General features: G+C 42.1%; 1 protein-coding gene across 1 annotated transcript in view; it reads right to left on the bottom strand.

Annotated features, from left to right (window-relative positions):
- Positions 1-25,549, bottom strand: part of MYO3B (myosin IIIB) — a 444,395-nt gene that overhangs the window by 220,939 nt on the left and 197,907 nt on the right. The window contains 6 exon segments of the mRNA XM_070360748.1: positions 8,039-8,168; positions 9,874-9,962; positions 11,168-11,321; positions 12,575-12,722; positions 13,520-13,730; positions 14,506-14,632. Coding sequence (XP_070216849.1) covers positions 8,039-8,168; positions 9,874-9,962; positions 11,168-11,321; positions 12,575-12,722; positions 13,520-13,730; positions 14,506-14,632 — 859 coding nt within the window.

Here is a 25,549-nt window from a genome sequence, read left to right as displayed (position 1 = left end):
ATTGCGGGATGAAAGCCCCTGTGAAGGTGAGGAAGGGAATGAAGAGGCAAACAGAGAGTCGCTTGCAATGACAGTAAGGATGGTTCAGTCATTTAGATTAGCAGGAAAACAAAATGGGAACAGACGCAGGAAGATGGGTAGATTTGGTTCAACCATCCATTCATTTACTCAGCAAATACATAGAGAGTGGCTACCATATACTAGGTATTGCTAAAACTTTGAAGAGACAGTAATGGACAAACCAGACAAAATTCCTGCTATCTAATACTTACTTTATACTGGAGGAAGACAGACAATAAACAAGTAAATTATATACAGTAAGTTAGGTCGTGATAAGTGCTAAGGAAAAAGATAAAACAGGAAATGGATTTATAAGTATTCAGTAGGTTGAAATTTTTTACCAAGGTAGCCAGGGAAAGTAGATTTTGAGAAAAGACCTGAAGAAAGTGCAATGGGTATGGGTATGTCTTGGGGGAAATATCCACACAGAGGGGATAGCAAGTGAAAGGGCACCTACATAATAACCACAGCCAGCACCATACTTAACGGTGAAAGAGTGGATGCTCTACCCCAAGATCCAGAACAAAGCAAGACGTTTCCTCTCACCCCTTCCATCCAGCTATATACTGAAAGTCATAGCCAGTCAAACAAGGCAAGAAAAAGAAATGAATGGTGTAAGATTGGAAAGAAAAATAAAAAAGGGTTCTCATTAACAGATAACATGACTGTCTATGTAGAAACCCCAAGAAATCTGCAAAAACAAAATCAAACAGAACTCCTAGAACTAACAAGTGAGTTTAGCAAGATCCTTTAAGACAAGGTCAATCCACAAAATCCTATGGTAGAATAGAACAATGCTGCTGCTGCTGCTGCTAAGTCGCTTCAGTCGTGTCTGACTCTGTGCGACCCCATAGATGACAGCCCACCAGGCTCCCCCGTCCCTGGGATTCTCCAGGCAAGAACACTGCAGTGGGTTGCCATTTCCTTCTCCAATGCATGAAAGTGAAAAGTGAAAGTAAAGTCTCTCAGTCGTGTCTGACTCTTAGTGACCCCATGGACTGCAGCCTACCAGGCTCCTCCATCCATGGGATTTTCCAGGCAAGAGTACTGGAGTGGGGTACCGTTGCCTTCTCCGAATAGAACAATACTAGTTCCCAAAACTGAAATACTGAGATATAAATCTAACAAAACATGTACAAGATCTGCATGTGAAAACAAAATACTAATTAAAGAAATCAAAGAGAATCCAAATAAACAGACATGGTGTGTTCATAGACTGAAAGACTCATTGTAGTAAACATAAAAATTCTTCCTGAATTGACCCATAGATTTCATGCAACAGCAATCAGAATCCCAGTAGGCCTTTCTATAGATATAGATAAGCTGTTTTTAAAGTTTACATGTAAAGACAAACAAACTGGAATAGCCAAAAAGTTTTTGAAAAAGAAGAATAAATCCGAGGCAATCACATTATGTGCTCCTAAGATTTACTGTAAAGCTATGAGTGAAGACATTGTGGCATCCATGAGTTAGACACATACCAATGAAACAGACCCACACACATAACCAATTGGTTTTCGACAAATGTAAAAGCAATCAGTGGAGAAGACAGTCATTTCAATAAATGGTTTTGGAATAACTAGACATATTTATGAAAAAAAAAAACAAAAACAAGTCTCTATCTCACACCTTATATATAAAATAACTCATGCTAGATCTAAACGTAGAATGTGAAAGTATTTATTGAGCATCTGTTCACACAGAGCTCCACATAGACTCCTTGGGGCACCCTGGTTCTCTCTAATTAGTCTTTAACACCCTATTTAAGTTTTCCTTTCTCACCCTAAAGCTGTCCCTGCAGAAGTCCACCTTGCCCCCACCCTGAGCATTTCGGATCAGCACCAGGAGCCCACTATTGTTCTTCCATTTGCTTCCCCTTCCCTGGTGGCTCAGCTGGTAAAGGATCCACCTGCAATGCGGGAGACCTGGGTTCGATCCCAGGGTTGGGAAGACCCCCTGGAGAAGGGAACAGCTACCCACTCCGGTATTCTGGCCTGGACACAACTGAGCAACTTTCGCTTCATTTCACTTCTCTCTCTGCCCCGAGTCCTTTCCTCTTTGTCCTGTTCACTTATTCACCCCCCGCCACCTCCCCTCATTTCCAGGGCTGTACACCCTGGTGCAGAATGCCTCATTACACCAGACTGTTCAATTTTCTCTAGTCTATTAGGGGGGGAAAAAAATCTCTTCCAAGAAGCCTTTCTTAGTTAAGAGAACTCTTTGCCTACTTTGACTCATGATATTTCCATGACTTTTCCTTCTATTTTTACCTGTATAGATACAGTGCCTATATTCACCCCCCATATATTGCTGCACACAGGATGTTGTGCATCCTTTATACATTTTAGGACTTAGCACTCTTTCTCTGTCAGCCTATTCTGGCTGGGATTTTCTTTTATTCCTTCTAAAAAGCACCTATGCATAGCACCATATCTATTAATAGAAAGATGATAAATATATATTATCGGTTGACTGAGATGCACTCCCAAATTAGAAGAAAAAGGCAGGTCTCTGTTCGAGGAGGAAATGAGTCAGCAGGGCTCCCGAACAGGGTTGGCTTATTCGGGCCTTCCTCCATTTCAGGAAGGGCCAAGCACTGTCCACGTCTGTGACTTGGAACTTTGTCACCTAGAGTCAGCTCATCTTGCCAGACTCATACGCTGAACTGCCAGAATGGAAAAAGAGCCAGAAGTGGAAAATGAGAACTCTGAGAGATGGTTACAAAAAGGCGTCCCCTTACGACCTTAATGCTGTTAATTTGGGGAGTTACAGAATCAGGATCAGGCAATTCACAGCAAGGATTTCAGCAGGGTATTACAAAGCTCTGCAGATACAATGGGGGGGCTCGTCTTGTCCCCTCTCCAAATTATAAGGGGAGCCAATGAAGTCAAGATAGAATTTACCATTGATTTTTACTTGCATATTCCAAGAGAGGAAACCTCAGAACCCTCAGAGAGAAGACAACAGTATAAAAAAACTCAGTTCCAGATTTTGAAGCAAAACCAGACTCTGTGGCTCAGAGAATAACTCTCTAGTTTTACTCTTGTTTTTTTTTTTTTTTCCCCTAGCTTCTCCAAAGTTCCTAATTCTTTTAAAACCCCAAACTCCCATTTGAAAATCAAAATTCATGATTCAAAGACAGAAATGGATTTTTCAAGTTCTTTTTGAAACCTCCTCTTCTCTTTCCTCCCCTGAGCCTTTTGAACTTTTCTCTAGTTTACTTGTAGCAAGTGGAATATTCCCCAAACAGGAAAATAGGCCATGAAACCATGTTATAACATCTTTCCTTTTAATGTTTTTCTACCTGGATCGTTAGTTTGAAAAGTCCCAGCTGAAGGGTTGGAAAGCAGTGTTGCTGCCACAACAAATTTTCACATATAAAGTCTTCAGAGAATTTCTTATCAAAAGGAAGGATTACAAAGAAAATTTTATCACGTCTGAAGTGGCCAAAGAGTGGTTGCAAAAGCAAAGAGGGGAAGAGAGAGGATCCTTACTGACTATAGCTGCCTGTTTATCTGATGGTCACTGGGCATCTCAGAACAAGAAGGCACCCATCAGGCAGAGGTGATTCCACACCAGGCACAGCTGGGTGCCCACAGAAACAGCTGCTGGGAAGGGCACTGCAGCAACCTGGGAAGAGCTGAGGACCCTGAACCTCATGATCTCATGCTCCATGTTTTATAACCTTTTCAGTGAACAGGAAGGTGGGTGCAGGAGAAAGGAAAATGCCAACTGGAGTACTCTCTCTGATTTTATATTATAGTTTTACACAAACACACCCAGAGGTTAATCCTCTAAACCTTGATAAGAGATTAAACCAAGTGCTGATACTTCTGTTTGAAATACACTAATGAAGGGATTGTCACCCGCCCAGCAGTCCTGGGAGAGGAGGCATTTTAAGATACCATCTCTTGTCTCAGAGGTTAAAGCACCTGCCTACAATGCGGGAAACCCAGGTTGGATCTCTGGGTCGGGAAGATCCCCTGGAGAAGGAAATGGTAACCCACTCCAGTATTCTTGCCTGGAGAATCCCATGGACGGAGAAGCCTGGTAGGCTATAGTCCACGGGGTCCCAAAGAGTTGGACACGACTGAGCGACTTCACTTTCACTTTCTCTATCCTTTGGGGGAAACAAGTATTATTATGAAATTGATTGCATGTGTAAAAAAGTATCCAAAATATAAACGTACAGCATAATGAATATTATAAAGCCAATATCCATGTAGTCACCACCAAGACCAGGAACCAGAGTATTGCCAAACTCCCCTTGGCAGTCTCTCTTCTTGAAACTGAGGAGCCAAACGCTGGACCTCTTTTTAAAGTTTGGGGTTAATAGCCTCCAAGGCTTCCAATCTTTGACCTTTCTCCTTCCTCTCTGTAGTTCATCCCCTAAAAGAAATTCGTAAAGTAATTGCCCATAATATCTATGCTCATTGAACTAATGCCCCCTTTAAGTGTTTCAAGCAGGATAAATAAAAATTTAAATGACCAAGAAAATAGTTTCTCACGCACTGAAAATACTAGCATATTTTCTTGCAAGGGAAGCTCCCTGGTAGCTCCATCAGTAAAGAATCTGCCTACAATGTGAGGGACCCAGGTTTGATTCCTGGGTCAGGAAGATCCTCTGGAGAAGGGAATAGCAAACCACTCTAGTATTCTTGCCTGGAAAATTCCATGAATAGAGGAGCCTGGTGAGCTACAGTCCATGGGGTTCAAAGAGTCGGACACGACTGAACGACTAACACATATATATTCTCTTGCAAAATGCTAGGATGTGTGGGATCTCGCTTCCAGCCCCAATGCTGAGATGGACAGCCACACTGCCCTTCCTAAAGGGTATGTGCTGGAAATAAGCGTTTGTATTTTTAGCAAACACAATACAACCTTTTCTGTCCAGTTGGGTTTTTCTACTTTCAAGGGATGTAATATAGTACAACCAAAAAGTATAGAATGTGACACTTTTAAACTTTAGAAGCTTAATTAACGTTCAGACTTTCAACAGAGGATATACAATCTCTTTAAAACTGAGATTTGAAGGCAAATATTGTCATAATGAGATACATTAGTGCTCAATTCTAGGTAGAAAGTGAAGGTAAAAGAAAGTTCCAGTTGCTTTTAGGGCAAAGCCACATTATATTCCAATTTACTGCCTATACAGTGCCTTGTTTTTTAGCAACTCTTCAATGAATGTTTGTTGATTGAAGGTATTTTTTCCATGAATAATTTCAGAAAAAGAAAACAGAATCGTGCTTACTAAAGTTTTCATAATTATACTCAAAATGTGGAGAAAAGCAAAGCTAAGGATTTCAAAAGAAATTATTATGCATAATATACAACTCAAGAATACAAGGAAGCTTGTCAGGAAAACATGTTTGTTCTCGTCTCAGTTCTCTCTTTTGTTTCCTCCAGGTGGTGTAGGGCGCAGTTTCAAGGCAAGATTCAGAAGGTTATAAGACAGGAGGAAAGTTGTTTCAGAGAAAAGCAAAAAGCAGAGGATATCTCTTTGTTTTTGTTCCTCCCCAGCTTTTAGGCGATCACGGGCAGCAGTGGCTGCTGCAGAGCATGACTTCTGGCACAGCGCCACCCAGTGGCCAAGACTTGAACTTGTTTTTATTTTGCCAAAGATTGAAAAATTTGAAATTCCAAAATTGTCAATGGATTTGACAAGTCATTACTCTTATATACAGGAGGGTATAAATGCTAGCTAACAAGTCACTTGGATATATTTTATTTCAAAGAGGATGTCTCCTATTAAAAAATGGCTGCCTCTTTGACTCTGCAGAGTCACCTAGTGAGCATACCCCTCAGTCTCTGGTGAGGGAGCCCCAGCTCAGCCCACAGCTGCCCACTCTCCCAGAAGTTGATAATAAAACCAAATCCTGGCTGTTTCCAAGGGAGGTCTGGAGAAGAAGCTGGAGGGCAGCCTTCGGGGGGGCACTCTACTATTCTTAAGGGAGCATGTTTAAAAAAAGTTAAAAGCTGGTTTCAAAGTAAAGATGAAGCAAAGGTTGTAGACTGTGACTTTTTTCTTAAGTAAGCTTTTCTTTCCTGCGCACGTTGCTAAAATTCAGACCTGGCAACCACTCTCTTTTAGCTTGCATAGGCTCCGAGCTAGACACAATGCCAATGATCAGACAAGGGACACGAAAAGAAAAAGAAATTATGAACAATGTTAAAGAAGTTCTCTGCCTCCTTTTTTAAAAGTAGCTGTTTCCAGACATAGCCTCAAAAACATAAGGCCCTTGAGAGGAGAGCTATGGGAAGCTCAAGTCTGTTGCCCAGCCAACAGCAGCAGAATCCCAGATAAATCAAAGGCGCGTGACCCAGTTAGAACCCATTGGGTAAAACAGTAAAGACTAGGATGGTCCATCTTTTGGCCTCCTAATCCTGAATGAGGCCCGACTTAACAACTACACAGAAGCTGACTCTAAGGAGACAAAGGCTGTGAATATAGGCCAGTGACACATCTGTTCCAAGTTGGTTAGAAACAGTGGTGGGCTTAGTCGATGACTAAGTGGGAAGTTGGACCAGGTAACTTTTCAGGACTGCCTGACTGGATGACTCTGATTGGCCCCAGTCCCATTACTTGAAATCATACATAAATAGAAATAATCTTCTCAATAATTCTAGGTAAACCAAGACCATCCTAAAGCATTTAGCATGAACCAATGGCACCCCACTCCAGTACTCTTGCCTGGAAAATCCCATGGACAGAGGAGCCTGGTAGGCTGCAGTCCGTGGGGTTGCTAGGAATCAGATACGACTGAACAACTTCACTTTCACTTTTCACTTCCATGCATTGGAGAAGGAAATGGCAACCCACTCCAGTATTCTTGCCTGGAGGATCCCAGGGATAGGGGAGCCTGGTGGGCTGCCATTTGTGGGGTCACACATAGTCGGACACGACTGAAGTGACTTAGCAGCAGCATGGGCTTCCCTTGTAGCTCAGTCGGTTAAGAATCTGCCTGCAGTGCAGGAGACCTGGGTTCGATCCCTGGGTTGGGAAGATCCCCTGGAGAAGTAAATGGCAACCCACTCCAATATCCTTGCCTGGAAAATCTCATGGACAGAGGAGCCTGGTGGGCTGCAGTCCATGGGGTCACAAAGAGTCGGGCATGACTGAGCGACTAACACTTACTTACTTATGATAATATAAACTATGGGCTTCCCTGGTGGCGCTAGTGGTAAAGAATCCGCCTGCCAATGCAGGAGACATAAGAGACATAGGTTCAAATCCTGTGTCAGGAAGATCCCTTGGAGGAGGGCATGGCAACCCACTCCAGTATTCTTGCCTGGAGAAGTCCATGGATAAGGGAGCCTAGACGGCTATGGTCCATGGGGTCGCAAAGAGTTGGACATGACTGAGTGACTGAGTGCATAATAATACATGTTTTTATTTTTATTTTTTTTATTGGCCACACAATGTGGCTTGCAGGATTATAGTTCCCTACCCAGGGATCAAACCCGTGCCCACTGCAGGAGAAGCATGGAGCCCTGACCACTGCACTGCCAGGAAAGTCCCAACATGCACTTTTATAAATGGAAGAATGAAAGGAATCATGCAGAGAAAATGAGAAGTCTAAAAACTGATGCTATGGAAAGTGCATGTGTACACACATGTATATATAGGCTGATGCTGTGCAGTTAAATGCAAAAGAAATAATCACTTTCTTTTTCTTGAACTCAGGTGAATAGACTTTTACCCCTGCTCAAATTTCAAAATGTTAGTAGCACTGCCCTGGTGATATTTAGACATGAACGAGAAAACCCCAGCAAGGCTTGTAGAAGCATGAGGCAGGCCTAGGGCTGTCAGAGACGTTACAAGTACCCAGTTTTTTGTTGTTGTTGATTGTTGTCTTTTTAAAATTTTTAATTTATTCTTTGTGGTCATGCCACATTGCATGAAGGATCTTAGTTCCCTGACCAGTGGCATCATGGTGTCCCAACCACTGGATCACCAGGGAAGTCCCTCCAGTACCTGTTTTAGTCAAAGGGATTGAGAAGAGTTGCTGGAGAAGCTGGTTTTCTGATGCCCTCAGTATGACCACCACATCAGCAGGGAGAGTGTCTCTGTTTTTCTCAAGAACCCCAGAAGCATCATATAATACCTGCAACATAAAGAGCAAATCACAAGTGAGCCAATACTGTCCCCATCACAGTGTTGCCAGGCAACACTGGCATTGCCTGAGGTCAGTCATTAATCGATCTCTGTATAGAATTCATCTTTACATAGCCATGCTTTTAAACCTAGGCCACCAGATAAGGGGGACAATTGAAATTTTTGAGAGGCCAGTTTATCTTAACTCCTTGTTCAACTATTCTTTGATGAAGAGAGTCCTATCAAAGATAAATCACTTCAGAATAATTATATTGGCCACTCACAATATGAGAAGCATCCATCTGATGAGGTTAACACTGCTATTGCCTCCATTTCACTGTGGGCAAACAGAAGCTTAGAGAGAGGCTGAATCATGTGGCCACGGCCACACATGTCACCAGGGTGGGCAGGCATCCCAGCCCGGGCAGATTGGCTCCATGCCTATACACATTTCACCCTCGCTGCTTCCCAAGGTGCTTGTGGCACCTGAGTGGTGGCTCAGGGGCTCTGAGCATTCTTGGTTCTCAGGGCAAAGGACATTTAGATCAGAGACTTTTTAAGGGATGCTCCAAAGAAATGAATTCAAGAAAGGACACAGAGCCCAGAAGGAAAAAGATCTTTTCTTTTTCCTTTTAAAATTAAGAAAGGACAAGAGGGAAGAAGAGTGGTAGTTAGAAAATAGGTGTAAAAGGACAGAGATGGGAAGAGAGGTGCAAAGAAGGGGACGAGAATGGAAGGCAGGAGAGAGGAGAAGAATGGGGACCAGGGATCAGAGTGGATGTCTTGTGCAGTCAGCCTCCAACACTAGGGTAAATGAAGTTTTTAGGAGGGAAAACTGGATTGCAATTTCTAGCCAAGATCCAAGATAGATGCTGTCATGTATTATGTGAAGACAAAAACAATCTCTTCACTTACATTAAATTGCCTTTCAAACAACATTCAGTCAGGCAAAATTAATTTCCATGCCATAATATGAATGTGAAAAATAATTTCAACAAATCTTAAATCAACAATATAACCCAGAATGCCTTTTATTGAACTCCTACCCATTTTCTGGGCCCAGGGCCTCAGCAGACCCTGCCGGAACCAATTAGCCATAATTCACATGGCTCCTTAGAGAGTAACATGAGCAATGAATTGTTGGCTACAGGAGGAGGGGATTTCCTGAATCACTCACTAACCTCGTTCAGGAACTTGAAACTGAGACTGAAGAATAATGGATGAAAAGTGAAAATTTCAGTTAATGTTGTAAAACCTTAACATCTGGATGATGAAGTGAATTTCCCCCCCTTTTTATCTAGACACTTTTGGTGCCCTGTAGACATATGCTTGTGCTACAAAGTGCTAAAAATTGAGCCCCACTGTGATATTAACCCTCCTTCGTTGCCTACACATCTCCAAATTACTTTTGAATGTGAGCATTCACCACTAAACGCTGCAAAAGCCATCATGTTTTCTCCCTGGAGAGCTGTCACTTCTAGGCCAAACCTCAGGTGAGAAGCAGATGGCAGCTCTGTGGGCCACCCCAGTGAGAAATTGCTTTTTTGCCAGGGGCTACTTTCCATGAGCAATACCACTGAGAAGATTTAAGAATTATGATTAGGTATTCAAGAAGAATTAAAAGGAGAAAGAAATCTGCAAGCAATTTCATGAATGCCACAAACAGAGTACTGTGGACCCTTGTTCCTTGTCAAAATTCAGATTTAATAACTCACCTTTCCAGCATAGTGCTGAATGCCAAAGCACAGCTCCATTCCTTTGGGCCTCCAGAAGTATTTCCATCGAAGATTATCTTCAAATTTATCTGTGTGGATTTTCATGTTTAAAAGTTACAATGGGAACTCTTTGGTCCTTTAGACAAAAATACGCTCCTCAAATCATGACGACTCAGAATAAGGAACTTCAGAGTAGCCTGAAATTATTCTTATTTGTACAGTGATGGAGAAAGATCCCCTCCCCACCCCCCTACATGATGGGCATTTACATTCAAGTTCTCATCTAGCTGTTTCATGTTGTCTTTTGTGTCAAGCTGATCTCGATGATACCATGTTCTTCTCTGAGAACTCCAAGAATAAACACTGATGACACCAGAAAACCAACCAATTAGCTTTAGAACCATGAAGATACTCCATGGAAGGCAAATAATCCTGGTTTATATTCCTCTTGACAACTTGCGACAATTTTATAGCTAAAAGGAAGTCAAAGGTGGCACTCTCAACTCCTAGAAGCGAATCTCTTCCACAAATCAATTTTCCATCTGGGAAAAAGGCTCGAAACTTCCTCTCCATCCCTCTCCAGATAATGTTGCTGCTGTGGTCAAGGATGGCCTACTCTGTGTGAGGAACCGTGCTAAGCAGTAAAGGGATGCAGCAGTCGGACTTTGTTGCCCAAGGATCTCACAGAGTGAGAGATGGGTCACACGCAACGCTGAAGACTGATGAGGAGGAGGAGATGGAGAGGTATGGGGGTAAGTACAGAGGACTCCAAATGCTAGAAGGAGATGTTTTACCATCACTCCACAGACAGTGGTAATTTAATGAAAAGGTAGCTTTACAAAAACTGTATTAGGTGGGATGTCCAGCATAAAATATGAGCCAGGAAGCCAGAACATCAGCAGGGCTTCTATACAAAGTTGTACTAAAAATGGCTGGAGGTCCAGATAGAGATATGAGAGAAGGGCATGAAAAAGGAGGGGTATCAAGTGTTGGTCATGGAAAATAAGGGGAACAGAAGGTGTAAAAATGATACTGACATAGGGTAAAGGTAATTTGCTTTACAGGAACAGGAAAGTGAGGAGAGTTTGAGAAATGGTGATGGGTTTGCTTTAACACACAAATCCTACCAGGATGTGTTCTGAATATTTCAATTTATTAAAAGCAGAGTCTCTATTTTCACAATCGCCAGGTAGCCAAAATACACAGGAAGGATTCCATAAACCATTTGATGATATGAGCCAAATAGCCAAGTTCTCTTCTGCACATAAGTATGCCTTTTCTAAAAGGTACCTACCAACTAGGGTCTGGTCCGTTGCCTGAGGAAACCGGCTTTCCTCATCCAGAAGCGCAAGCAGTCCCAGGGGTTTCTGGAGGAACATATCCAGGAGGGGGCGATTGTCCTCGTACTCCACGGGGGTAGCGTCAATGCCCTCGTTCTGATACTCCATCTGGAAGGAAATGGATCGTGAATCACTCCAGCCCAGTACTGGCCTAGGTACCACCAGGCTGCATGCACTTTCTCTGTCTGGCAACACTGAACAGGGTCTGTTTTATGTGAGTAGGACAAGGCTTTTCTGCATCCAGCACTGTTGAAGCTCAGGATTTAAGACTGACCTATAGGGAGCCTATGGCAGGTGGTAAGGTTGGCAACAGAACCTTGGCTCTCTGTCTCTCTCTGTCTCTCAGACATGTACTTGGTAACTTAAATTGAGAAGCTGATGTAGAAAGGAAGGGAAGCTGAAAATTTTTTATTCTGGTGACAAGTTTGGTTGAAACCAGGAGGAAAGCAGATTTCTGTCTTCTGCAAAGGAATCATCTTGAACTAAAAAAAAAACTAAAAAGAACTCCAGATTTCCTGGGAAAATAAATGGAAGTAAACTGGATTGAAACAAGGTCTGTTTTGTACAAGATGGGTGGGGGAGGAGTGCATTGTGGATTTGTCCAGTTTCCATGATAAAACCAATATCGGTGTTTTTAGTCCATGACTTTGTCTTTATCTAACCTAGCAGTTTAATGGGTTCCTTGCTCTTGCATTAAAACAAGGAGTTTAGTCAGAATGTTTAGTTTTTACAACTATATACTCTCTCTTCATACAGGAGAGTCTTGGGGTTGGGTTCAGGTCGAGGTGGAGGATAAGGGCCCCAGACCTTGGGTCCGCTAGCTTTACATCCTGTTTTATTTGCCATTAGACTCATGGGGGAAGATTTCCATGTTGAGAAAACCAAGAACGTATCTTACTCCTCGCGGAAGATACCAATCCACTTCTGGTGGGGTCTAATATGCAGGAGACAGGGGATTCATATGGTCAGTGAGAGAGTTGGAAACCAAGAACCTTATCCTGAGTTCCAGATCATCCGGTATCATTTGGGACGTGATCACAAATATTTTTAGTTAAATAAAGCAGAAGAGAATGCAGCATTTTGGGCAATGCATATGAATCAGTTTGGAAACAGCATTTAAATAATTGGCTTGTCATCAGCTTCACTCAAGGGAGGAAATGTACCTTTCCACAGAAATCAAGACCTCTTTTTATCAAACTACATTTAGATTGTCGAGTTATTTTGACAGGACTGCCTCATCAGTGGTTTTTCTTTGGAGTCTTTGACCTGTTAACCTCACTAACAAGGTTTCTGCTTCAAACTCTGGGCAGCCTGCAGGCACGTTCCCCACCACGTCCAGGGCCTTCAGAGTTCACTGTTACCTGCTCGAGAGCAAAAACATGCTGATTGAAATAGTACTGAATTTGCTCATTGGCGATGTTTATGCAGAGCTGCTCAAATGAATTTCTCTGAAAGTTTTCGAATCCAAAAATGTCCAAGATCCCCACATTCATACCATCGTCTGCAGTACTGCATGAGAGAGAAGAATAAAACCTTTTAGAGAAGGAAACAGCAGTCTCAGGGCAGTGAGACTGACTATATTTTTATCTACACATGTAGCTACTCAGGGCAAGCGGCATCCTGCCGCCTTTCAGAAAGGAACAGTCTCTGTGTTAAACAGTTGGTTTCCTAAGCCTTTCAACAGTACCTCCAACTTCTCTTATTTTAAGCAGCAAAATTTCAAATTTTCCTCAGAAACTCCATCTATAGAGAGATTAAAGAGGAGCCACCCTATTTGAAGGGGTTGGAACTGCTGCTCATTTATTCTTCTACTTTCTCACCCACAAGGCTTAGTTAGAAGAAGACTCTAGAATTCGATACTGTCAGTTCCTCCACAATCTAGAAAACACTAATGCTTAGCACAGATAAAGCTGTAGAAGTAGCAATACTGTGAGATTTCTGTGCTTTAACACTTCTCATGAAATGTCTCAGTTGATTCTAAAAACAGCAGCAGGAGGAGGATATTATTCTCATTTTACAGATGAGGAAACTATGACTTAGGATATGCACAGATGAAGCTATGGAGTCCGGATGCAAACCCAGTTTGCCCAGCTCCCAGCTAAGCTTGTTCTTTTAAACACCATAATGCAGTGGCTCTGTAATCATGAGCCTCTCCGGTGTAAATACACCATCTTTTAAAGGAGATGCCCTGAGATCTTCATTAAAGAAAACCCAAGAGAAGACCAAATGCTTCCTCTTGGAAATTCTAGGAGACACTGGGGTCAATGACAGCCCTCCTCAAGGTCTCTGCCCATCGGGGAACTTGCCATATGTTTTTGTCTGGCTGCAGGAGCGTGTTGATGCGATTTACAATCCAGCTGAAAAGCCTCCCGTACAGGCCTTTCGACATGGCGTCTCTGACGTCCGAGGCCCTGTCCACAGTGTTGGCGCGGATGATGGTCTCACCCCGAGTGACCACACAGTGTGAGGTGAGAGCCTCCTGGAGCTCTTCAGGGCTGATGCAGAGAACCGAGGCAGCTAGAAGAGAGGGTGAGGATAATGCTGGAGGAGGTAGACATCCACTGTCCAGCCAGCCAGCCAGCCAGCCAGTTAGCCAGCATTCATTCAACATCAGCCATGTGCCAGGCTGTATCTGCAGAACTTCAGAGCCAAGGATAAACATGTGGGGCCCTGAACCCCAAGAAGAACCTAGACTAATGCAGTGCCTCCCAAACAGTTTTGAAAGCTCTTTACATGTGTTAGATGAAAAAAATGTGGAAGGAGATGGTCTTTGACCAAATTAGTTGGAGCAACTGTTGAAGACTATAGTCTGCTCTCAGAAAATCACAAAGCACATTAGCATAGTTAAGTGCTACAGTTTAACACAAGAGATGTTATTTAAATAAATTTTTTTTCTAACTCAGGAATCTTATTCTTTGTGCCACTATTATTACTTGTGGAAATTTTAAAATAAATAGGTGCATGTGTTATCCCCTCCAGATAATGATTCAGTGAATTCAGAGTGAGGTCCAACCTCTCATATCTTTTCCAAAAATTTGTAGATGATTTTTAAAAGCAGCCACTGGTGAGAATCACTGCCCAAAGTTACCTGCCATGGACTTTTCAGAAGAATGTCTACGTACTTGCCACTTATGAGATGAACACTGATGTTCTACAAGATATTCTCTGGGAAATACTGGTTAGTGAAAACACCCAGAGACAGTTAAGGACCAGCACATTATATCTTTGAGTCTTGAAAAACTACCCAAGTAAAAGTATTTGGCAACACAATGCACACGAATCAAATAATTACCATTTTCCAAGGCTTCTGCATTGGGCACCTCACTTTTGTCAGTTTGATGCTGAGAGGAAATAGCTGCAAACTCAATGTTTCCAATATTCAAAATCCCAGATAATATACTGTACACTGAGTGCACCTCCTGAAAAGGACATCAAGAATCATGTTTGGTCATTGCCAATCAAACCAATAAACTTACCAGCACTGTGGTAGAAACCACTAGTCCACCCACATCCATCTCCACCCCACTGTCCTGGGCATACAAACAATGTCCAAGCCTTCCTTGCACTTAGGCCATGTAACTAAATTCTTAACAAAGGAACAGGCAGAATGAGGTGGGCCATTTCTGGGCTTTCCTTATAGAAGGGAGCATGCCTCCTTCAAGACTTTTTTTCCCTTACTGCTGGATGGAACTCCCAACAACCCACCTTAAATCATGCCATTGATTAGAATGCTGAGACCAACGACTCGATGGAACAGAGATGTTCTACAGTCTGAACCTCTTGCCTTGGAATGCTTACATTAGAGGGAACTGTTCTTTGTTCTTTAAGACACTTTTAGCCTTTCAGTTCAGTTCAGTTCAGTCGCTCAGTCGTGTCGGACTCTTTGTGACCCCATGAATCGCAGCACACCAGGCCTCCCTGTCCATCACCAACTCCCGGAGTTCATTCAGACTCATGTCCATCGAGTCAGTGATGCCATCCAGCCATCTCATCCTCTGTCATCCCCTTCTCCTCCTGATCCCAATCCCTCCCAGCATCAGAGTCTTTTCCAATGAGTCAACTCTTCCCATGAGGTGGCCAAAGTACTGGAGTTTCAGCTTTAGCATCATTCCTTCCAAAGAACACCCAGGGCTGATCTCCTTCAGAATGGACTGGTTGGATCTCCTTGCAGTCCAAGGAACTCTCAAGAGTCTTCTCCAACACCACAGTTCAAAAGCATCAATTCTTCGGCGCTCGGCCTTCTTCACAGTCCAACTCTCACATCCATACATGACCACAGGAAAAACCATAGCCACCCTAGCTAATACCAGCTCCCAAATTCAAGTATGGGTCTTTCTTCAAGACAAGAGTAGAGATGTTTCCTTATCATCTTGAATATAGCTTATATGAAATAGTTGGAGGGCATTCACTGATGTTTCATTAGAACATCAGAAGTTAAATTATAGAGTATATAGTTATGAATGAGGTCAAAGCATTTTGAAAGACTCACTAGAAATTACCTGTCATGTTTTACTACAATAAGAAATAAACGTCTGGTCTTCATACCCATTTCTGACACAAGAGTTTCTACAACTCTAGGACTTTTTGAGTGATAGATAGAGCCAAGAAGGGTGTCCTTTGTTCATCACAATAAGCCCCTTTCATCCACATCTGAGTTTGTGCTAAGGAGGAGACTCTTGGGGGATGGGTGTGCTGGTTGTCAGAGGAACCAACGATGTGATTAAAGGGTTGGAAATCTTAGCCGGACTCCAGACTTCAAGGAGGGCACAGGGCTTGAGATCGAATCAATCATCAATAGGCAATGACTTGATCAGGCATGCCTAGGTAACAGAGCCTCCACTAAACCCCCTAACAGACCAGGTTTGGAGAACTTCTGGGTTGGCAAACGCATGAAGGTGAAAAGAGGAGGTGGTGCCTCCTCTTCTAAGACCTTGCCCTATAAATCTCTTCCACTTTCTGTTCCTCGGTTGCATCCTTTATAATAAACCAGGAATATTAAGTGAACTGCTTTCCTGAGTTCTATGAATCCTTCTAGCAAATTATTGAACTTGAAGAGGAGGGTCTTGGGAACTCTCTATTTACAGGCTGTCCATTAGAAATAGGAAAACTTGGGAGTTGTAACTGGTATCTGAGGTTGGGGCAGTCCTGTGGGAGTAGGCCCCTAACTTGTATAATTTGAAGCTAACTTGAGGTAGACAAGTGTCAGAATTGAACTGAACTGTAGGAGAACTGGTTAGTATGGGGAAGAAAACTCTACATTTTTGGTAAGAATAGAAATGATGTGTGATGATCTAAGTCCTATTTTTATATTGAAGGTGGAATACATAAGAATAATTAATGGTAAAAAAAAAAGTACAATTATTTGTTTAAATATTTGCATTTCCTATAGGTGAGAAATGAAATATATAGCCAGGAAATCCCTGTATCTTATGCTTATAGATAAAGTACTTTGACTAAAAATACTCAGGCTGGGCACTTGATTGAGTACTATACATAGCAGCAAACCAATAAAAACTGTCATTAGACCATTGATAAAGCATTGCCTCTGAATTGAGCCTTTTCTGCAAACACTGCTCAGTAAAGCCAAAAAACTGAACATGGACCATAATAGTGACATCTGCTGGATACCTGATAATGCTACAAAGACAAATGAGGATTTTAAACTAGGCTTCCACGATAGAAAAATACTGTTCTTCAAACTCCTAAATCAAAGGCAAGATGTCATGTTTCTGACTTCAAGAATCACTGTTTTAATCACACAACTTAAGAGTAGCTAAGGAGAACACCTACGAAATGGGTTTTCTGGGACTAGCGTGGATTTAACATGACAGAACCTCATTACTTTGATCAATACAGCGTTAGGCTTGTAGAATGCATCCAGAGACTCCCCACAGAAGCAGATCCCAGAGAGTAAAACAGAGACTCCACAGCAGTGAGTTCTATATCTATTATGTCTATACATAGTTATCTCAAGAGCTTATGTAAAACTCTCAATATTTCCTCTAATTATAACACACATACACACACCATGTATAAGCATACAAGCTATGAAACCTCCCAAAATAAGGCATCCAGACATTTCACCACTAGGATGACCATCCACAAAGGAAATGACAAGGACCACACCCTCGAGACCAGCATCTAACCCTGTGTGTCTTTGACAATATTCTTTCCAGCATGCCGCTCAGAGATTTCCTCTTTCAAAGAGAAAAACTACCTATATATTTCAGCTTTGAACTTTGGGTTCAAGCACTGAGCAAAAGACTGAAGTTAAAAGCAGATTGGGTCTCCTTCCTTGGTTCAGAGAAGGGGACTTGAGAAAGGGTGCCCAATGCTCCCCTCGTTATGGAGGTATTAGCCTTACAGTGCTGCCTGTGCAGTTTCCAGCCTATTCCCTTTGACTCTTCAGTCCCACTGTTGGGCCAATTAGTTCTTCCTTTCTGGCCTAGGAACCTACATCCATTCCTGTATTTAGGTCAAAACATTATTCATCTAATGGTAGAATTCAATCAGTGATATGTCCACCTGTGTGATTACTCCTCTCCCCACAATATGCAATCCAATGCCTCTTCTGTTCTCTTCATAGCCAGCCTAGGAAGGACTTTTCACCTTCCTCACCTTGCTCATTTCCTCTTGCCTGGTATTCCTGCCTTTCCTGAAGAATCTTGCTATCTGCTTGCCATTGATGGTTGTTCAGTTGCTAAGTCGTGTCCAACTGTTTGTGACTCCGTGGACTGCAGCATGCCAGGCTTCCTTCTGGTCCTGCACTACCTCCCGGAGTTTGAGCTAACTCATGTCCATTGAGTCAGTGATGCAATCTAACCATCTCATCCTCCGCTGCCCCCTTCTCCTTTTGCCTTCAATCTTTCCCGGCATCAGGGTCTTTTCCAATAAGTCAGCTCTTCACATCAGGTGGCCAAAGTATTGGAGATTTAGCTTCAGCATCAGTCCTTCCAATGAGTACTCAGGGTTGATTTCCTTTAGGATTGATTAGCTATCTACTCTATCTTTTTATTTCTTACCAATTTCCAACTTTCTATATCATAAAATGGAGTCAGCTCACTCAGGATAGGAACAGTTAGCAAGAAGATGAACAATTCCTACAACTGGGTTTCCCAGTTCACTGCTGATGAGTATGAATTTGGTTTCACCACCAATCAGCACAAGTGGGAAAGTATTTATCTACCAAAGCCCCATGCAGGATGTATGACCTTGGCTTCTTTTTCTCTTTTTCTCAAAAGACACTTCTTCCACTGAGGCAGATATTCTGTCTGTAAAGAAGAGGCTAAGTGGAAAGTTGAGAAGAATCCTGGTTTCCCTGTTCAGTTCAGTTCAGTTGCTCAGTCATGTCTGACTCTGCAGCTCCATGGATAGCAGCACTCCAGTCATCCCAGTCCATCACCAACTCCTGGAGCCCACTCAAACTCATGTCCATCGTGCCGGTGCTGCCATCCAAATAGCTCATCCTCTGTCATGCCCTTCTCATCCCACCTTCAATCTTTCCCAGCATCAGGGTCTTTTCCAAAAAGTTGGTTCTTTGCATCAGGTGGCCAAAAGATTGGAGTTTCAGCTTCAGCATTGCATCAGTCCTTCCAATGAATATTCAGGACTGATTTCCTTTAGGATGGACCCCTTGGATCTCCTTGCTGTCCAGGGGACTCTCAAAAGTCTACTCCAACACTGCAGTTCAAAAGCATCAATTCTTCAGGGCTCAGCTTTCTTCACAGTCCAACTCTCACATCCATACCTGACCACTGGAAAAACCATATCCTTGACGAGACGGACCTTTGTTGGCAAAGTAATGTCTCTGCTTTTTAGTATGCTGTCTAGGTTGGTCATAATTTTCCTTCCAAGGAGCAAGCATCTTTTAATTTCAAGACAGCAGTCACCATCTGCAGTGATTTTGGAGCCCCCCAAAATAAACTCTGACACTGTTTGCACTGTTTCCCCATCTATTTGCCATGAAGTGATGGGACCAGATGCTATGATCTTAGTTTTCTGAATGCTGAGTTTTAAGCCAACTTTTCACTCTTGTCTTTCACCTTCATCAAGAGACTCTTTAATTCTTCTTTACTTTCTGCAAGAAGGGTCATATCATCTGCATATCTGAGGTTATTGATATTTCTCCCAGAAAGCTTGATGTTTCTCATGATGTACTCTGCATAGAAGTTAAATAAACAGGGTCACAATATACAGCCTTGTCGTACTCCTTCCCAGATTTGGAACCAGGCTGTTGTTCCATGTCCAGTTCTAACAATTGCTTCTTAACTTGCATACAGATTTCTCAAGAGGCAGGTCAGGTGGTCTGGTATTCACATCTCTTTTAGAATTTTCCACAGTTTGTTGTGATCCACATAGTCAAAGGCTTTGGCATAGTCAATAAAGCAGAAGTAGATGTTTTTCTGTAACTTTCTCGCTTTTTTGATGATCCAGAGGATGTTGGCAACTGATCTCTGGTTCCTCTCTGCCTTTTCTAAATGCAGCTTGAACATCCAGAAGTTCACGGTTCATGTACTGTTGAACTCTGGCTTGGAGAATTATGAGCATTACTTTGCTAGAGTGTGAGATGAATGCAATTGTGTGGTAGTTTGGGCATTCTTTGGCATTGCCTTTCTTTGGGATTGGAATGAAAACTGACCTTTTCCAGTCCTGTGGCCACTGCTGAATTTTCCAGATTTGCTGGCCTATTGAGTGCAGCACTTTCACAGCATCATCTTTTAGGATTTGAAATAGCTTATGTCTTTAGTTTTTCACCAGTTGTGTGTTTTTTTGCCCAAAGCTCTGCATTAGGCCCAGCTGACAGGCATTCTTCCTTACAGGCTCTTTACTCAGTTTCCTTTTCAGAGGCTCCCAACATTCATAACTTTAAAGTCAATGGTTGGTTTAAAAAAATTTTTGTTTTGCATGTCAATCATACATGAAAAAGAATTTTTTTAAGTCAATGATAAGTCCTATTGTCTGTCATTAAGGCACTGGAAATCTCAGCACCCTCAATTAACACTTTAATATGTACCCCTCCAGTCTATCCTCAGCAGTATTCTCCCAATTTATGATCTGTTTTGAAGAAAGGGAAAAAAATATTCCCTAATCTCAAAGGCTTCTCCGTAACCTCTTCATCAAGGGATCTGCAATAAATGTCCAATTTTGACCTTCACAGATAACCTGCCAGAAAACCTTCATGTACTTTTAAATATAAACATACCTAAAACTCAATTTATTTAATATGTTATGGTAGTTCATATACCATTGAAGCCAGGCTTCAGGAATATGTGAACAGTGAACTTTCAGATGTTCAAGCTGGTTTTAGAAAAGGCAGAGGAACCAGAGATCAAATTGCCAACATTCGCTGGATCATCAAAAAAGCAAGAGAGTTCCAGAAAAACATCTATTTCTGCTTTATTGACTATGCCAAAGCCTTTGACTGCGTGGATCACAATAAACTGGAAAATTCTGAAAGAGATGGGAATACTGGACCACCTGACCTGCCTCTTGAGAAATTTGTATGCAGGTCAGGAAGCAACAGTTAGAACTGGACATGGAACAACAGACTGGTTCCAAATAGGAAAAGGAGTATGTCAAGGCTGTATATTGTCACCCTGCTTATTTAACTTCTATGCAGAGTATATCATGAGAAACGCTGGGCTAGAGGAAGCACAAGCTGGAATCAAGATTGCTGGAAAAAATATCAATAACCTCAGATATGCAGATGACACCACCATTATGGCAGAAAGTGAAGAAAAACTAAAGAGCCTCTTGATGAAAGTAAAAGAGGAGAGTGAAAAAGTTGGGTTAAAGCTCAAGATTAAGAAAACGAAGATCATGGCATCTGGTCCCATCACTTCATGGGAAATAGATGGGGACGCAGTGGAAACAGTGTCAGACTTTATTTTGGGGGGCTCCAAAATCACTGCAGATGGTGATTGCAGCCATGAAATTAAAAGACGCTTAACTCCTTGGAAGGAAAGTTATGACCAACCTAGACAGCATATTAAAAAGCAGAGATATTAGTTTGCCAACAAAGGTCCGTCTCGTCAAGGCTATGGTTTTTCCAGTGGTCATGTATGGATGTGAGAGTTTGACTGTGAAGAAAGCTGAGAGCTGAAGAATTGATGCTCTTGAACTGTGGTGTTGGAGAAGACTCTTGAGAGTTCCTTGGACTGCAAGAAGATCCAACCTGTCCATCCTAAAGCAGACCAGTCCTGGGTGTTCATTGGAAGGAATGATGCTGAGTCTGAAACTCCAATACTTTGGCTACCTCATGCGAAGAGTTGACTCATTGGAAGAGACCCTGATGCTGGGAGGGATTGGGGGCAGGAGGAGAAGGGGACGACAGAGGATGAGATGGTTGGAAGGCAACACCGACTCGATGGACGTGAGTTTGTGTGAACTCCGAGTGTTGGTGATGGACAGGGAGGGCTGGTGTGCTGCGATTCATGGAGTCGCAAAGAGTCGGACACGACTGAGCAACTGAACTGAACTGAACTGGATTCATATACCAGTAAGACAAGCATAATATTAAACAAAAATAGTATGGTTTAATCCAAAAATAAGACTAGAAAAGCACAGTTCATTACAGGGTTTTAGATATAACCCCACCCCAGCTGCCCACAGGGATTTCATTGTTACTGGAAGACTCTCTACCAGTGAAGTTTCTTTACAATAAACCTAGGTTCAAGGGTTCTTTCAGATATATTTTTGGCTCTAAGGGTTTGGGAAAAATTGAAGGGCTTCCTGCAGGGAATTAGTGACACTGTAAGAAAGGACAGGGACCATAATTTTTATTAAATTGACCAGTTCATTCAAGCTCTGTCTAGAAATATCCCTAAGAAAAACTTAAGAGAAAGTTTTGTTACATCAGTTGTATAGCATCTGCTTCCTGACTACAGTCAATTAAGTCTTTCTGAATTTAGCAAGATTGCTGGAAAAAATATCAATAACCTCAGATATGCAGATGACACCACCATTATGGCAGAAAGTGAAGAAAAACTAAAGAGCCTCTTGATGAAAGTAAAAGAGGAGAGTGAAAAAGTTGGGTTAAAGCTCAAGATTAAGAAAACGAAGATCATGGCATCTGGTCCCATCACTTCATGGGAAATAGATGGGGACGCAGTGGAAACAGTGTCAGACTTTATTTTGGGGGGCTCCAAAATCACTGCAGATGGTGATTGCAGCCATGAAATTAAAAGACGCTTAACTCCTTGGAAGGAAAGTTATGACCAACCTAGACAGCATATTAAAAAGCAGAGATATTAGTTTGCCAACAAAGGTCCGTCTCGTCAAGGCTATGGTTTTTCCAGTGGTCATGTATGGATGTGAGAGTTTGACTGTGAAGAAAGCTGAGAGCTGAAGAATTGATGCTCTTGAACTGTGGTGTTGGAGAAGACTCTTGAGAGTTCCTTGGACTGCAAGAAGATCCAACCTGTCCATCCTAAAGCAGACCAGTCCTGGGTGTTCATTGGAAGGAATGATGCTGAGTCTGAAACTCCAATACTTTGGCTACCTCATGCGAAGAGTTGACTCATTGGAAAAGACCCTGATGCTGGGAGGGATTGGGGGCAGGAGGAGAAGGGGACGACAGAGGATGAGATGGTTGGATGGCAACACCGACTCGATGGATGTGAGTTTGGGTGAACTCCAGGTGTTGGTGATGGACAGGAGGGCTGGTGTGCTGCGATTCATGGAGTCGCAAAGAGTCGGACACGACTGAGCAACTGAACTGAACTGAACTGGATTCATATACCAGTAAGACAAGCATAATATTAAACAAAAAATAGTATGGTTTAATCCAAAATAAGACTAGAAAAGCACAGTTCATTACAGGGTTTTAGATATAACCCCACCCCAGCTGCCCACAGGGATTTCATTGTTACTGGAAGACTCTCTACCAGTGAAGTTTCTTTACAATAAACCTAGGTTCAAGGGTTCTTTCAGATATTTTTGGCTCTAAGGGTTTGGGAAAAATTGAAGGGCTTCCTGCAGGGAATTAGTGACACTGTAAGAAAGGACAGGGACCATAATTTTTATTAAATTGACCAGTTCATTCAAGCTCTGTCTAGAAATATCCCTAAGAAAAACTTAAGAGAAAGTTTTGTTACATCAGTTGTATAGCATCTGCTTCCTGACTACAGTCAATTAAGTCTTTCTGAATTTAGTCAAACTACTTTTGGAAAACTCAGCAGTGGCCACAGGACTGGAAAAGTCAGTTTTCATTCCAATCACAAAGAAAGACGATGCCAAAGAATGCTCAACTACCACGCAAATGCATTCATCTCACACGCTAGTAAAGTAATGCTCAAAATTCTCCAAGCCAGGCTTCAGCAATACGTGAACCATGAACTTCCAGATGTTCAAGCTGGTTTTAGAAAAGGCAGAGGAACCAGAGATCAAATTGCCAACATCCACTGGATCATCAAAAAAGCAAGAGAGTTCCAGAAAAACATCTATTTCTGCTTTATTGATTATGCCAAAGCCTTTGACTGTGTGGATCACAATAAACTGTGGAAAATTCTTTAAGAGAGGGGAATACCAGACCACCTGACCTGCCTCTTGACAAACCTATATGCAGGTCAGGAAACAACAGTCAGAACTGGACATGGAACAACAGACTGGTTCCAAATAGGAAAAGGAGTATGTCAAGGCTGTATATTGTCACCCTGCTTATTTAACTTCTATGCAGAGTACATCATGAGAAACGCTGGGCTGGAGGAAGCACAAGCTGGAATCAAGATTGCTGGGAGAAATATCAATAACCTCTGATATGCAGATGACACCACCCTTATGGCAGAAAATGAAGAGGAACTGAAAAGCCTATTGATGAAAGTGAAAGAGGAGAGTGAAAAAGTTGGCTTAAAGCTCAACATTTCAGAAAACTAATATCATGTCATCTGGTCCCTCTACTTCATGGGAAATACATGGGGAAACAGTGGAAACAGTGTCAGACTTTATTTTGGGGGGCTCCAAAATCACTGCAGATGGTGCTTGCAGCCATGAAATTAAAAGACGCTTACTCCTTGGAAGGAAAGTTATGACCAACCTAGATAGCATATTCAAAAGCAGAGACATTATTTTGCCAACAAAGGTCTGTCTAGTCAAGGCTATGGTTTTTCCAGTGGTCATGCATGGATGTGAGAGTTGGACTGTGAAGAAAGCTGAGTGCCGAAGAATTGATGCTTTTGAACTGTGGTGTTGGAGAAGACTCTTGAGAGTCCCTTGGACTGCAAGGAGATCCAACCAGTCCATTCTGAAGGAGATCAGCCCTGGGTGTTCTTTGGAAGGAATGATGCTAAAGCTGAAACTCCAGTACTTTGGCCTCATGCGAAGAGTTGACTCATTGGAAAAGACTCTGATGCTGGGAGGGATTGGGGGCAGGAGGAGAAGGGGACGACAGAGGATGAGATGGCTGGATGGCATCACTGACTTGATGGACATGAGTTTGAGTGAACTCCGGGAGTTGGTGATGGACAGGGAGGCCTGGTGTGCTGCGATTCATGGGGTCACAAAGGGTCAGACATGACTGAGTGACTGAAGTGAACTGAACTTTGAGTTTACAAACATAAAGCAAACTAAGTTAATTCAGCAAAATAGGTTGTCTATAGAGATACAGACAAAGATACAACAAAAGAAATCAGGATAAGAAAGATCCAGCCTCTTCCTCCCATTTCCAGGACTACTGACATAAACTGTTTATTTCCAGCATGAATTAACATAGAACATAATGAATATACACACACATACATATAATCACAGTCTGATTATTCATTTAACAGTCCAGACCAGACATAAACTAAAAATATTTACTACCTTTTGTGTTTATTTTCATAGCTGTTCATGCAATCATTCATTCATTTCTACTAAACTTTATTCCCATAGGAGTTAGGGATGGCTTACTTCAAGGATATATACTTAGCATATTTAGTTTCTTTTGTTTTTAATATTCTTATCTTAAAACATCATCTGTTTTATTATTATGTCTACCATTAAGACAGGGCTGATATAATAGCCTTTCCTTTAGAATTGGCATCAATCTTTCCACAGTATTCTACAACCATCGTTGTACTTATTAGAAGCAAAATATTATGAACCCTATGAATGGCTTTTCTGTTGTTCCTGTGCCCTTTGAAGAAAGTATGCCCTTAACACTTCAGCATGAGCCAGGTGACCTTAAATGGCTCTGCTGTCAAGCTTTGACTCTTCTGGTGATGCATCTTTGATAACAACCAGCTCTATAAATTAACAACCACAAAGGTCCTTTAATAATACTGGAACCTGTTTAATTGCTGTCCTGTACGAAGCCAAGGGAAATATATTTCTATTTGTATCTGACCTTTGGGATTTTC

The sequence above is a fragment of the Bos mutus genome, chromosome 2 (assembly GCF_027580195.1).
Source record: "Bos mutus isolate GX-2022 chromosome 2, NWIPB_WYAK_1.1, whole genome shotgun sequence".
Classification (NCBI taxonomy): Eukaryota; Metazoa; Chordata; class Mammalia; order Artiodactyla; family Bovidae; genus Bos; species Bos mutus.
Note: the sequence above shows the minus strand (reverse complement) of the source record. Positions and strands in the feature narration are given on the sequence as shown.